This window comes from Lagopus leucura, unplaced genomic scaffold (genome assembly GCF_019238085.1).
Source record: "Lagopus leucura isolate 7727_CA_CO unplaced genomic scaffold, USGS_WTPT01 Super-Scaffold_100076, whole genome shotgun sequence".
NCBI classification, from domain to species: Eukaryota; Metazoa; Chordata; class Aves; order Galliformes; family Phasianidae; genus Lagopus; species Lagopus leucura.
In genome coordinates this window covers 108,764-124,384 of record NW_024962316.1, presented here as the reverse complement: position 1 = coordinate 124,384, position 15,621 = coordinate 108,764, and the positions used below count along the sequence as shown (strand labels likewise).

At 43.3% G+C, this 15,621-nt stretch overlaps 1 protein-coding gene across 2 annotated transcripts; it reads right to left on the bottom strand.

Moving 5' to 3' along the window:
* Positions 1 to 2,999: 2,999 nt before the first annotated feature.
* On the bottom strand, positions 3,000 to 14,996 carry UHRF1 (ubiquitin like with PHD and ring finger domains 1). Of its 2 annotated transcripts, none has more exons than XM_042887251.1 (17): positions 14,960 to 14,996; positions 13,928 to 14,090; positions 11,807 to 12,070; positions 10,991 to 11,154; positions 10,395 to 10,610; positions 9,470 to 9,576; positions 9,121 to 9,307; positions 8,012 to 8,135; positions 7,824 to 7,931; positions 6,910 to 7,014; positions 5,989 to 6,095; positions 5,285 to 5,447; positions 5,034 to 5,171; positions 4,561 to 4,666; positions 4,286 to 4,443; positions 3,907 to 4,005; positions 3,000 to 3,282 (listed from the first exon to the last, which is right to left on the bottom strand). In XM_042887251.1, exons 2-17 carry the CDS (start codon positions 14,078 to 14,080, stop codon positions 3,136 to 3,138), a joined length of 2,346 nt encoding a protein of 781 aa, XP_042743185.1. In that variant the 5' UTR covers positions 14,081 to 14,090; positions 14,960 to 14,996; the 3' UTR covers positions 3,000 to 3,135. The 2 variants fall into 2 exon arrangements, with proteins under 2 accessions (XP_042743185.1, XP_042743186.1); XM_042887252.1 differs by having other exon boundaries at positions 13,928 to 14,068; positions 14,960 to 14,975.
* Between the last annotated feature and the right edge of the window lie 625 nt (positions 14,997 to 15,621).

Here is a 15,621-nt window from a genome sequence, read left to right as displayed (position 1 = left end):
GCCCCCCCCCCCCCCCCCCCCCCCCCCCCCCCGGCGGGGCGCGCTGTCTCAGGCGCGAACCGGGCCGTGAGCGGTTCTCTGCCCCGAGCGCTGTACCATTGGGGTGGTCTCACCATGAGGTGCAGCTGAGGCCCTTGTGCAGTCTACTTTCAAGTTCCTCACTGCGGTGCCCGTCAGAGGAAGTCGTCAGTTGCAATACCGCTGTAGTAGAGGTTAAAAACAGAACGTTGCATTTCAAGGTAGCCACGTTGCCATAAAAGACTCTGGGCACTCACCTGCGTACACCTGTTGGGCCACAACGGAGGTGCTTGGAAACAGCCCTGGCTACACTCCACACCTTTCACCTAAAGCTGAAAGGCAGAACCCCAGAGGGCTCAAACCTGGGGAAGGCAAAGGAGGCAGTGAAATCAGCTCCTCAGCAGGAGCCCATAACAGGTTTTAGGTTCCCCATCCCACATAAGCTAGACTTTCAGAAAGCATTTAACTGTAACTACTCACACTGTACCTCTTCCCAGTTAGTTTATTCCTTACACCCTTGTGCTTTACCAACACTTCACTTTCCCACACGTCCACCAGTGCCACACAGTGAAGTTTAGCCACTGGAAGGAGCCCATCCAAACCGCACTTTTGCCCATCTGCTGCAGAGATGCTACAGGTTGGGATGAGTGCCTGCAGCCTGCCCAGCACTGACTGCCTCCCGCAGTCACCATAGCACAGAACTCTGCCCCAACTGGCAGCAGTTACAGCATCACAGACCTCTACCACGATGAAGTATCAGGCATTTTTTAATTCATATGCAGTTCAGTCATGCAGACCACAGACTTCATACACTTACTAGGAAGGGATGGGAATTCACAAAATAAAAGATCCTTACGCTGTTCTTTCAACACCGCTTTTCTTGCTTCCTGGTTCTTTATCTGTAAAACAGTTACTTTACCAAATCACATACTAGATTTTTACTCTATTTTATATATATATATATATATATATATATATATATATATATATATATATATATATATATATAACCAATATACACAATACCAGTATACACAAGTCTGTACAGGAAATGAAGCACCATTCTACTAACACTAAAAACAAACAAACAAACCAAAACAAAACAAAAAAAACCCAGGGCAAACCTCATTTACAGCCATGCACTATCTTATAGCACAGTAATTTTGCTAATGGAGCTCTGTTTTGAGATCTGCAAGCCGAAGTTACAAAGCATCTAATTTGCAGTAGAATTATCCTAATTGATGTTAAATAAACAAAAACTCAGAACAGTACAATTGAAATTTATATGGAAGAACAAACTGTTTTTTAAAATCCAAATTATAAACTTAAAGGGAGCAACTAAACAACGTTTGAAAACCAAAGCTGTGAAATTATGCAACATCTTAAATGCCTATATTTTTTTCCATTTATTTTAGCTGCATTTGAGTAGGAAAAAAAAAAAACTATCTTTTACATTTGGGTTATAGTAGTGTGGAAATCTAACTAAAAAGTTAACCCCCTGAAAGTTGAAGAGATGCTGAGAATCTTGTTTTTTGTATTTTAATTGAATATACCATATACTTTTCTCCAGTGCTGACTATGAAATATTTTGAGTACAAGAATATCAAAGTAGTTTTTCCATTATTTCTCTATAGTGAAAAATAGTAAGTATTAAAAATTAAAATAGGCTTAGAGTAATGAAAGATGAATACAAAAGTCCTGCACCAGCAATTAGGTCTGGAAACCTGTTTCAGAGAGTTAAAGGAGAACAGCCAACACCTTCATCTGAAAAGATATTTATTTTGAGAACTTCAACTTGCACATTGTACAAAAATTAACAAATTCAGCAAAAAGCCTATAAAACATTTTTCCCCTAACATATTAACATTATAATTTTAAAAGAGTAAGAGTAAAGAAAAACAAAACCCGGCACGTTTGTTCCAGTCTGTCTGCAGTCAAATGTGATTAAAAACATCTCTGTCTTGCTGAGGTATTAAACTGCAAACTTTGATTATGTTAGAAAAAGACAATCCATTCACAAAAGCAAGCCTCCTTGGTGTCATATACAATAACCAAAATGTTTCCAAAAGTCAAAATTAATTATTCTCCATTTCTAGGTAGAAACACAGTGGGGAAAAAAATAATATATATATATAAATTCACGTTACCATCACACACCTAGCATTAGGAGGAAACCTGAAAGTTTGCAAATCCATGATAATCATATACAGCTACAGTGTTATATTTTACTCAAAGAACAAAATCCGGTTGGCAGGTTTAAACAATTCAGTGCTTATGAAAAAAAATAATACATATATATGGTGATTCTGGGCCCAGTATTTCAAAAAAAAGAAAGAAAAAAGGCACTTAAGAATGGCTTTAGTATATTCCATAATGGCATTTCAGGACAGAAGACAGAACCTGGCTGAACAAATAGTTCCCTAATAGGAAGTCCAACTGAGGTAGTACTTCATATTGCTCTAACTACTTGACTATAAGCCAGTAGTTTGTTTGAACATACAAAATTAGCAGGAAATGGCTTTGATAAGTTTTGTCAAATGTATAAAAACAGTTATTGAAAAAATAACAAATACCCACTTGTGTTAGAAAAACAGAAGTCATAAGCCAGGAACCATCTTACACACCAAAATGCTGCCAGGGTGATGCACAAATCTACTTTTATGCCCAAATCCCAAATGTTGAAGATTGTTCTAGCAACCAAGCCATTTTTTTTGAATAAAACAAAAATAAAAAGGTGGGGAGAAGGGACAGAAAAAGCAGAAAAACTTTCACAATTGTCAGCAGCCTTACCAGAAGCACTTTGTAAATCCCCATTAAAAAATATATATATATAATAAACTCTGCTGATGGATGGCAGTTTTGAGGGGCAAGTAATTGTACAAAGTTCAGCATTTAGAACAAAAAAACCCAAAAACTATGGACATATGGAAGGTTCAGGTTTTTGTTTTTTGTTTGTTTTTTTTTTTTTAAAGAAATATGTTGGGTATTTTTTTGTTGTTGTTGTTTTTTAAGGGTCTGGGAGAACACCAACTACTTTTTTTTTGTTTTCTTAAATTAAGCCCATGTAAAATCCATTAATAATTTTGAATAAAAGAAAATTAGAAGTGCTTTACGGAATCACCGCCCGTTGCCATATCCAGGAAAGAGCTGAGTTAGAATGGTCTGCAGTGTTTCATTCACTTGCATGGTATAATTTTTGCCAAGGTCGTAGCGGCAGGCTGGACAACTGTACACATCAGCTTTGAAGGACCTATCCAAACAATCCTGGTGAAGGATGAATAAAGAAATTGGTTAAGAATAGAAAGACTTGCAGTTCCGCTTATTCTACGCAGCCCCTATTGGAAATTGAGATTCCTTCTACATCCAAGTCCACCTAGGTACTTGACAAGAGCTGAGAAAGCCCCAAAGTGCTGCCAGGCTGGTCATAGGAAAGAAAGCTTCCTTCATTGCAACCACTATTATAATAAGTCCATGTTCTTCAGAGCACATTTGTCATGGACACAGTGTTTTAGGGCATGGTAGAAATGTTGAAGACTACTGTACCTTCCATAAGAACAGTTCACATCATACCTCTAAGGAGAAACAGACTAAAAACCCATATGCTTTGTAACACTGTTGACTCCAGTGTCACTGAGCAGTATTACTCAATCCACAGATAAGCTCTCATTACCCTCTTTTAAAATAACCTGATAGTAGCAATACAGCAGTGGAGTTTTCCTTAAAGCATCAACTTTTCTGTGCAAAGAACTATTATCAAATCACAAGTTTTCACATATATACCTGAATCCTGCTAAAAGATTGAGTCAAAACAAAATCTCATCACTAAACAAGTCAGTTCAAGGTTTGTTGGCTCAACTGCTTAACAGGAGAGTTGCACCAACTGCTCACCTTGCACACGTTATGTTGGCATACAGTTGTGACTGGCCGAAACACCACCTCTTGGCAGCAAATACACAAGAAAGCCTCTTCAACTTTATTTAGAAATTTCTGTAACGAAAACATTTGAACTATTTATTACATTATGAAAGACACAAGCAATTTTTCTACAAAGCTCAACACACACCAAAAAAAAAAAAATTAGCAAGTTCCTCTCCTTCCTATTGGTCTTAAATACGAGTACGAACCAGTGCTTTAAAGTCATGCTGTGGATGCCCACAATGAAAAAAAATACTAACAATCTGAAGCTACTTCCTTGCACAGCCAAGAAGTTTATATCTAGGGATAAGTTAACCGTCACTTTATTTCAGGAATGACAAGCATGATTTACCGGTCCATCTTTAAGAGCATCAAGTACTTCATTCCACAGTTTTTCATTGGCTTCATCATTCCTTATAAGAGATTTCTGCTGAGACGTCAATTTGTATGGCTCAACTTTTGATTTCTTCGGAGTCCCTGAAGGAGAGTTAAGGACCTTTTCCTCCGCTCCTGAAAGAAAACAGAATGACTTTAAACAAAAAACAAAACCAAAATCAAACAAACAAGATTAGTAAAATGCACAAAGACCTACAAGGCTTTCTATATCCACTTGCCTACTTCACAAACCTGCTGATTTTCTTTTCCTCTTTCCTTTCCCTGGAGTATCAAACTCATCATCTCCATTATTTTCTTTATCTTTGTTTGCAACGGCTTCCAAATACCCCTCAGGATACTGTAGGAAAACAAAACCAAAAAGCATCCAATGTAAATATGCCAATTCATAGACTTACTGTCTATTACAGGTTGGAAAGGTAATTCCTGGAGCAACTGGCATAATAATGGAACACTGTTCTTCCAAAGCGCTAGGCTGCAAAAATTCGCTAAAAGAAAATTAGTTTTGTCCATTTCATCTCCTGATGTAAGAAGGAAAACAACCCATAAGATTGAAAGCACTTCAATCCCCCTCAGTCTAAAGCGGGCTCTCTTGATTCCTAGAATCTTACACAATGCAGAGCAGATTATCCTCAATGTATAACAGAAAAAGCCCTGCTATCCATCAAGTTCTCCAAGGGAACCACAGTGATGTTCCAGAAGCACACCTGCATTGTTAGGCCAAGCTTCTTCATCCTGTCCTTTCCTTCTTTGGTCCAAGGAGCAGGTTCTTCATCATCTCTCCTAAGCAAGTAACGCCACACTAGAAATCCAGATTTCCCTGTCTCAGGCCAGTATTTCACAACCTTTAAAAAAAAAAAAAAAAAAAGCCACATTCAAGTCCACCAGACATTATAAAAACTTATTTGCCATAAGCAAATTCTCTTTTCTTAAATCAGTAGATTCAAATCCTACTTACCTTATATATGCCATCATATCTGTTCCCTTCTACAGGAGCATATTTGCTGTGTTTGCCTCCTTTTACATTCCTCACCACTCGGACTGGTTTTCCAGCTCTCCAGTCCTTAGCTTCAGCTCCATTTTTGTCATTGATGGGAGCACTGCAGTTTAGAGCCAAAGCTCTGTAAGAAAAAGTCCATTCAAGTTAGCATATTTACCAGACAGAACTTCAGAATCAAAAAGGGAAGATAAAGAAAAGCAGAACTTATATGTAACCCAATTACTACAGAGCTCAACTACGGAGTTCAACGACACTGTTTTACTCAACACTGCACTGATACAGTCAGGTGCTATTACTACAAAGAGTAGCAGTGTATTGTCACTGTGCTGAACCTTAGCTTGGCTTACCAAAAACATGTTTATGCTATTTTACTGCTCTGTTCTTATGTTTGAGCCAATATTGAATGTGAGACGACTATCGTTTTTTATTGTATTTGATTTATAGAATCATAGAATCGCAAGGTTGGAAACGACCTGCAAGATCATCTAGTCCAACTGCACAGTACACTCTAAAAAACATTTCCACTGCACAGCTGATCTGCAGCCTACAAACGTAGTTTTTGCACTTAGCCAGTTTCTTTTGATTACAAATAGTACAAACAAACACTCAAGTTGACAGATTGCCAGCTTCTAGGTTAGAAATTGAATGTAAATGTTGCCAACCTGTTCATATTGGTGAGTTTTTGATCACAAGACTGTTCTGCTGTACGTTTGTTTCCAGAAAGATCACGACCTCCACTCCCTGTATATGTGAAGGAATTCCCGTGATCCTGAAACGCACATGGATTGTTTCAACATATTCACAAGAGTAATTCAATACAAGAAGGAAAAGTCTTTTAATCAAGTAGCTATAACATTGCATTCTGGAAAAAAAAACAAAAACAAAAAAAAACAAAAAGGAAAGATAATTCCTCCATTTAAGTGTAGTTCCCTCTTGAGAAAAGCAGAAGAGAAATCAGGGTTGCAACTGCTGTCTCATCACACCTGAAAAGTGCAAAGAGGCCTCTGCCAAGAGAGTAGCACACCACTTGCACAGAACCTGTGTGGAAGCGCATGGCGTGTTCTGGATGAAAGATCATTTAACTTGTGCGTTGGTACTTACACTGCTGCATGAATTAGGACTCAAAACAGTAGATGAGATATATTCTGCATTCATAGGTGTTTTGTGAGAGGTTCAAAGGGGCATTCGGGGGGAAGGAGTCAGGGAGTAGTACTACACTGATGAACTATAAGAATGAGCATTACAGGCTGGGAAAGCCTGATAAGGATTACATTTGGCTAGGTGAACAAACAGATACATTCAGCAGTAGCACTTCTATCCCTGGTTTTGTTCTAGATCTTGCAGCACATACAGAGTCTGATGAGACCCAGAAAATACAGCTAAGAACTCCTGGATTAAAAGCTGACATATAGATGTTAAACTTAATACAGACGATTTTCCTGGATTGGAGACTTCCTTCACCTATTTTATTCTAAATAACTATCGTGAGAATGGAGAAACATCTGAGAGAATGTAGGATGTAATTATGACCATAGCTGCAAGTCAGTTTGATTCTCAGACATAAATAATAAAGATTCACTTACTATATCATCTTCATAGCCTCCTGCCAGAACTAAGGAATAAGCACCATCATTACTTCTGCCATGGATCCCAGCCACATGCGGCCTGTGAACACCAGATTCGCTCACCTGGAAGAGGAAAATTAGATTAAGTTTAAAAAAAAAACAAACAAAAAAACAATCCATAAGTTTGATAGGCAACTGCTATCAACAAACCACAAGCAACATGATCACTTATTTGTCTTGGAACTAAAATAGTAGTATTACTTCACATTTGATTTGCATATATTCCAGAGAGAAACTGTCTTCACCACCACCCTCCCAAAATGTCCAGATAAAAGAAAGAAAAATGTTTTCAAAAATGAAGCAATGGAGTATTCCAGTGAATTGAGCACAAGGATACTTTTCATTATGTGATTTTAGAAATGTTGATTTTTCCAACCTAGATTGCTTATTGAAAATGCCAGGAATTTTACAGTAACATGCAGTAACAACAGGTACTACAACAACATAAGGGTAATAGTCTTTGAAGACTTGCAATGGCAGCATTCACATCCTACTTGAAAAAGTCTGAGTAGCTCACAGCTTTCTTTCTACCGTTTATAAGAGGACAATAAAGCTGTTTAATATATCCAGATTTTTGAGAGAGACTTGACGTCAGAAGAAGGGGGAGATACCACACACCTCCAGGGCAAAAAACTGGAAGTACATACATTTGGTCTGGATTTTAAGTCATCAAAAAAGACCCACACCTGAAAGGCCTGAACAATGCAACATTAGCTGTAGAACACTCGATACAAAGCCAGAATTCTTTCCTTTCTGCATTTACATATCCAGGGACGTATACTTCTAATATTAACCATTCCAGGTTTTACATGTAAGAGCGAGATCATTCCCACTTTTCTTATAGTGTAAGAGACCAGGATTCTGTTTCATACCTGAACTCTGAACTTCCACATGGTGCCAACTGGAATACCAGGAATTGGTCCATAGTGGTTAGAGGGTACAATGGTACATTCCTTTGTGCGACCAACACATGCCATGCCCTATTTCAAAAGGGAGACCAGTTAGCCAAGAATTACAAGGAAACACACACCAACGCTATTCTTCAAAAATAAAACCTGACCTTGCCCCAGTCTCTCCGCGACGATGAATTAGCAGATGCCATCTTTTGTTTCTTTTTACTTTCTTTTAATTTCTCTCCTGCCAGAACCACCTCACTTGCATCATTTCGACATTCAGGGCAATACCTGAACTCATAAACCAAAGAAAGTTAACAAGCAGCAAAGCTTAAATTTCAAAAGAGAAGAGTCTCAAAAATAGGGTTATAATGTTACAGTTTCCCCATATGAACAGAGACAGGACACTGAAGCAACTCCCCATACACAAATTGGATCTGTGTTAGCTGTGTTAGTGGCCTTGCACCATCTTCTAAACCACTGCACATGTCAAGAAATCATCTGTGTCATAAAAATTATTGCATCCCATTTCAGCATGTTATACATGAAATAAAACCATATATTTTCCCACATGACAGCTGCTCCAAAGTAACACCTCCTATCTTATTTCACGTTGGCCCACAACAGAAGAGGTGGATGTCGGTGGGATGGCAGTAGAGGTGCAATCTTCCCACCAATATCCCGTTACATTTTGTTGCCATGCGACAGATGACAGCAGAGGAGCAGCGTGACAAAATGGTGTCTGACGTGGAAGTGCAAATGAAGAAAAGGGTTTGAACTGAATTTCTCTGCGCAGAAAAAACTGTATCCATTGATAATTATCAGTGCCTGCCAAATGAACAAAAATGCACACCTAATGGTGGTGACTGTGTTGTGAAACAGTTTTTTGTGACCTAGAACTTGCTCTATCAAGTAGTGTTGCTGTGCTTTTAGTAACTGTTGTAGTTTCCATGGAAATAAATAGGAAGCATTACTTTATGAGTTACTTCCATTTTTCTTTGAGGAAACGTATGTCCCAAAACTAGGGAAAAAAAGTTTGAAAGCCACTGGCTTACTGTCCTAAAAAAAATACTCTCACTGACCTGATTTTCAAGAGAAGCTATGAAGTTTCCTAACAAAAACAAAATAAAAAGCTCAACACACACAGAACACCCAAAAAAGTAGCACAACTCTTCACCTCACACAATCACTCGCCAACTAACAGGAAGCCCTAGTCCTTACTCACTACTCAGTCTAGATGGCAACAATGATACCACACAGCATTATTAGAACTTACCAGTCCTCGTCATCTGGTATACTACTGAGGGGAGGGTTGAGGCAGTAGATGTGGAAAGCCATATCACACTCATCACACATGAGCTGTTTATCAGGATCTTGTTTACCCCCACAGATATGGCAAGCACAGATCCTGCAGGTTTTGTTTGGGTTGTCCTTACAAGCTTTACACACAGGTCCACTTTGTCCTGTTAGCAAAAAGAAACAACGCTCCAGGAAGTGCGAAGATACATTACGAATGGTCAGAGGAATCACAGCTGCACGTGTTTTAGAATTCTGATGCTCAGACGTTATTAAGAGAACATCACAAAATAAGATAACAGTACGTGTGTGAAAAATACAATACTCACGTTTCAATGGTCTGGCACTAATTGGACAAACACTGCCTGGTTCTTCAATTTTATAAATGTCATCCACAAATTTAATTCTGCAGTCATTCAAAGAATCACCAGCCTCCCTACAATAAGTTGATAAAAGTCAAAGTTCAGAAAGTATCATACAGTATGAATTCACAGCTCACATACATCAGTAATATAAACTGATCTGACATCAGTCCTGTATCTCAAGAAAACCCATTGTAGCATCAAGTGATCTACAACAGTAGTATGACAGCATCACCATGGAATCCTTCCATGTAATTGAAGTGTGCTCCTTTTACTTCGCTGAAAATTTAGGTACTCGTAGAGTTGAAATTGTCATTGAAATATTTTTTGTTGATAACAACCAGACTAAAATCCTCTACTCCTTTATAAAATCAAAATAACTACTGTGAGAGGAAGAAGGAATGTTCTGGCAACCCTCTGAAAATGTACTTTTATCATATGAAACACAAATTGAGAGTTCTTCATATGTACATGTTAGAAAGGAATTGAAGATTATCATCCTTATAAAGTGAAGGCTTATGCTAAATTTTCATATGTAACACAAAACATTACCCTGAAGTTTTTGTTAAACCACTAGGTAATACAGTAAACAGAAAATTCTTCACCTCCTAGCAAATATGGGGCTTTTTCTCCCAGCAGTATGCAAATCCACAGATCAGTATGCCCTGTGATTCCCTGAAGCGCTCAATTCCTCCAGTTTAACTCAATCACCCCAAAAGACAGTTCAGTTTTCCATCTCTCCTCAGCATTTCTGTTGCTGGTTTTGTTTGTTTGTTTCCAGGATTTGTTTGCATTGTTTGTTTGTTTGTTTTGCAGTCACTCAGACCTCATGAAAGCTTAAGTAGAGCTGGAGAGTTCCATTTATCCCACATTTCTGTTCTGAATTGCTTACCCAAGTAATATCTTCGCATTTATCTCCCTGATCAGTTTTGTTTCCCTTTTCTGCAGGATCTCGGCATCATACCAAAAACCTCTCTCTGTTGGTTCATCAGGATTGTAGTTGACCATCACCACCTGTCCTACTTCTAGCTGATGCCATTTCAAGATAGTCCGTGCACGAGACCGTACATCATTCGAACTCAGTTCCACAACTCCATTCTCTGGATAACTTGGAAGGTCAGGGAAGAAAAGTAAGATTCATCATCACACTTTATTCACAGTATATTTTACCTAGATGAGTTGATTTAAGAACTGAAGCCACAAACTGGAATACTGGATAGAATAAAAACTCCTCCTACGCAGTCACAGCTAAAAAGAGCAGCCTAACTTAATTAGTATTGCAACCCATTAAAAACTTGGGTAATAGCATTTCATATCTCTAAAAACATGATTCCAGTCCATGTGTTTTGTCTTACGGTTAATGTGGTTAACTCATACAATTACTGTGTTAGCCCAGTTCTGTTTTACCTCAGGGATCTCTACAATCAAATTCCCCACTGACATCACAATCCAAATGAATTTATTAGCCACGAAGTCAGCAAAACTCACTCTTCATATTTCACATGATATATTACATCTTCTTCAGGAATGGTTGTCTGCTGATCAGCAACTGCACGACTCTCACTCGCAGCTTTTCTTCTGGTTACATTTACAACCTGGGCTTCAAACCATGCTCCCATATTCATATCACGAGCATCAACCAAGTCATTGATCTATATAAAGCAAAGTATACAGCTCACCAAAGTCATTTTCAAAGTAAGCATTTATTTTCCAATCTACTTGAAAATTTAACCTTCTCTAGCTAACTACTGTCAAGATTTTTAACCAATTAACTTTAAGATCTCCTTTACTTTCTGTTCCCAACATGCATCCCCCTATGGTCTCCTCTGATTGATCCTGTCAGGCTAAAAATCCATTATATACCAGCACGTATAAAAAGCCTTGTTATCTAGTACAAACCATTAATTAACCTACAACAGGCTTTCAGAGTCATCTTGCTCATAATCTGACAAAGAGAACACTAGATCTGTAATAAAAAACACTGAAACAGAAGTAAAATGATTCTGAACAGCTGGTTGAGAATTTCCTTTTGTCCATTCAGGGAAGCTTCGGCCTTGGACACATACTGTAATTCTAATTAAAAGGGGAAAATGAAAAATAATTATTTTAACCCAGAACATGTTGCATTTAATTAGTTTGTGGGTTTATTGGTATTTTTTTTTGTTTTGCTGTTGCAAAGTTCAAAAAATATAAACAAAAAAAACCAATTGTATTGTGAAAGATTTTCCCAAGTTCTCAACCACAGAAAAACCCCTTCCCTCCCAAAGCACAGCTCCAAGCAACTCCTGTTCTTCACTGACTCACCTTATAGAGGCCAAATCCTGGGTCAGCCCAGTCAGACTGTGCTGCCGTGCTGGGCTGCCCCTCCAGGTCCATGACATTTTCTCCATTGTGAGAGCTTTTGTCGGATTCACTTTGACCTGAGCCACAGCCAGAGTCTGTGTCAGAGAGCTCTGAATCCTTCTCCTTACTCACAGCAGGAAGCACTGCTGGGCTTTGTCTAACCAAGAGCTGAACAATATCATTCAGTCCAACGCTGTAATCAAAAAGGGAGTGACCATCCTCCATCTGCAGGGAAAGCATCAAAATCATCTGGTTATTGAATTCAATGGAGATTTTCCAATTCAAAACCATCCATCGTGCTGCAACTGTCTTCATGCATCAAAACCAACCACGTTTCTCAAAGACCACTAACAACTGGGGACCTGGCAGTTCTTCAGTTGCACAATAGTCACACATTGTTATTCTATTTTAAAACATTCCTTTTTCTCCAACAGGCTCCACAGACCAAAAAACTATGTTTCCATACTGCAATGGACTTTTACCCACATTAAACTGCTGTGTTCTATGAGTTCTGGAAAAGTTACTGCTACACTCCTTAGAAATGCAACTCTGAGAAGAACTTAAAAGAACCACAGATTCCCTACTTCCTATCAAAACTTAAAGATTATTCCACATTACCTAGGAACTCTGATGCAAGCTCCTTAATTCAGACACATCCCATCATACAAATATTAACACAGAACAGTCCTTACATTCTGCATGCTCCAGATTATTGCTAGAACCTCGCTCTGAAATGCAGCATTAAGTACAGACCAAGGAACGTTCTTTCTTCCAGACTTCCAGCTTTTCCATTGGAAGCACAGTCAAGGATTCACTTCAACTTGGAACTGTCCAGCCACTTCTTAGCGTAGCAGGGCATGTCTTAGTGTCACACCCTCCACAATTTTAAGGATTGTTTTGCAAGTATGGCATTGTATGGAGTCAAATAAATATCTCGCTCCTAGAAAAAGAGGGGCACAGAGGGCAGGTAGGACTCTCACTGCCATCAGAACACTGCACTTGAGGCCACGGCACAGTCAGAAGCTGAGACAAAAGCTTCGCTGCATAAAAGGTCTGACTAAAAAATTATACAGGAAATGATCATCCCCTTCAGCCCAAACCACCAGAAGCTGCAATTCAAGAGCTTTGTTCTCTATTAGCGGGAAACAGAGCAAAGCCACAAAAATTCACACTTTACAGGAATCGCTATGATATCTCAATTCTGATTTATGGCACTGAATGGTTACAGGACAATCCCTGGAAATCGGAGTGTGCAGGAAATGCTCTGGGCTGGATCTGGTTGAGAGACAAAGACTCACTGCGATACACAAGAATGAACCAAAAGCGCGCCACTTCTTCTAAAGAGCGACAGCACGGCGGCGCGCTCACAGACCATGTGGCAGCAGGTGCAGAGCAGCAGAGAACCGCACCAGGATGCCAAACCACAGCGTGCAAAGCACTCCTGGTGAAGGTGGAAGCAGCTGCGTGTGCACCTCCAGCAACGGGTGCACTTTCTTTAAACTAACGAGCTTTCTCCTGTCTTCTTCAAACATAACCATTTCTAACGATTCCAAAGCCAAAGTGCTGATGGGCACAGCAGAGGAAGATCGAAGGAGGTTGGACAGTGTAAACGGTTCTGTCTGCAACGAACTGACAAAAAGCCCAAACGCGCATGCAGAACGGAGGATGCAGGAGCACACAGCAAACTTAGCGAAGTGGCAGACCGCGCCTGCTCCAAGCGCTTGGTGTCGCCTCGGCGCGCATCGCCGAGCAACACTGCGGCTGTCAGTGACCCGCAGCCCCACGGGAGCCCCCCTGGCGCGGCCAGTGGTTCCCGCCCCCGCGACCGCGGATATCCTGGGTTCCTCACACTCCAAATGGAACAGAGGGAACAGAGGAGGGGAGGGGCGGCACACAAAGCCCGGGACTGCCCCGGCTCCATCCCCCCCAACATTGCAGCGCTCCCGGCGTCGCGCCCGTTCGTACCGCTGGGGCGGAGAACGCTGCACGGGGCCGCGCGGTGTCACCGTGTCACCGCCCCCAGAGCGGCACAGCCCCACCGCCCCCCGCGAGAGGGCCCCGCGGCCGCCCCGCGCTCCGTACCTGTTTGCCGCGGTAGAAGAGGCGCTGCCGGTGCGGCTCGACGCCGAACACCTCATGGATCCGCAGGCGCAGCCCCTCCACCTTGGTGAGCTTGGAGAGCGAGTCCACGCGGTGGGTCTCCCTCCCGTCCATGGTGCGCACCTGGATCCACATGGCGCCGGCCCTTACGGGAGCAGCGCGGCGTCACAGGACGGCGCCGGAGCGCGGCGCGGCAGCCCCCCGACCACTGAGGCCGCGCTCAGCCCGCCGCCAGCCCGGCCCCGGCCGGCCCGCCCTCCCGCTGCCCCCGCGCCATTGGCCGCCGGCCCGGCCGGTTCCGGCTCGGATTGGCTGCCGGTGCCTTAGGCCCGCCCCCTCCCCCGCCGCGCCTAACGGCCCAGCTCGCGCCCGGGCCTCACTACGCCTTGCGGGCGGGCGCCGCGCGCCAATTGTATCTCGCGCCACAATTGAAACACTCTCAGCTCTCGCGGAGGCCTCCCCCTAGACATCGCGAGACTATGCAAATTAGAGCGGAGCACTGGTTGGGGCGCGGGGGGTTAAGTTCTTAAAGTGGACGCCGCGGCCCTACTGCCAGGAACGGCAGCGCTCCCCACGGGCAGCAGCGGAAACGTTCTTCCCACGACCACCCTCGGGGGGCGCCGCTGCCGTTCCTCCCCCGGAAAAAAAAAATAACGGAGCCCGCAGCGGCCCCCACCGCCCCAACCCGCGGCTGCTGGCAGCTCTGAGAGCCAACAGCGGTCCTCTGCCCGCCCCGCTGCCCGCGCTTCCCCCGCTGCACAGCCCCATGGCGAGGGCAGGGGCCGCAGCCCCAGAGCTCCGCGCTACGCACGGCGTCCGGGAGCAGAGTCGCCCCCCAGCACCGTGCCCCGCGGTGACGGGCGCTGCGAGTTCCCGGCAGCTGTCACCAACACGGAGCCGCTGCTCGCAACAGGCATAGCGCGAGGGTGAATTCCCGCCGCCGCCGCCGCCGCCGCCGCCCCCTCCCCAGTGTGGCCGCAACCCTATTGGCAGGCCTGGGTCAGCGGGACTCACCAGCGTAGCTCCGCGGTGCTGGAGGCCGCTACCGCGCTGCGCCCCGCGGCCGCCGCCCGCTCTCTCCCCGGGCTTTGGAGTTTGGCGCGGAAAAGCCCCGTGCGCGGCGGGCGCCCGCCCATTGGTCGCCGCTGGCGGGAACGAGCGGGAGGGGTGGGGCCGCCATTGCCTCCCGGGAGCGCGGAGCTGCAGGGAGGTCCGGGCGGGAAAGCGGCAGTGCCGGGGGGGCGAAGAGCGCGGAGTCGGGAGAGCCGCGCAGCAGACAGCCCCGCAGCATCCCAGGGCGCAGGCAGCACTGAGTGTCCCGTAATATAAAACTGGGAGCACGACTGTCCCGCCGACAGGTCCACAAAGCCAAAGTCTCACCTGTTCATTCCCCTGTAGTCGCCATAACTCCAGGCCACGCCATCACCACCCAGTGCCCACCATGTAGCACACGTTTCAGGGCAGCTTGAGGGACCATCGTGGTGGGGAGAGGCTTCCAGGGACCTGCAGCTCCAAGCCCCTCAGCTCTGAGCAGCAGAGCCCCCGGGGTGGGCAGCAGTGCTGCAGAAGGGGGCCCTTCAGAAATGTGGCCTGGGTGCCGAGAGTGGGGCTGCTCTGGGGAGTTATCCTCCAACAAGGAACAAAATAAAAAAGGATAAAGTTTGCTGAGCCTGGGT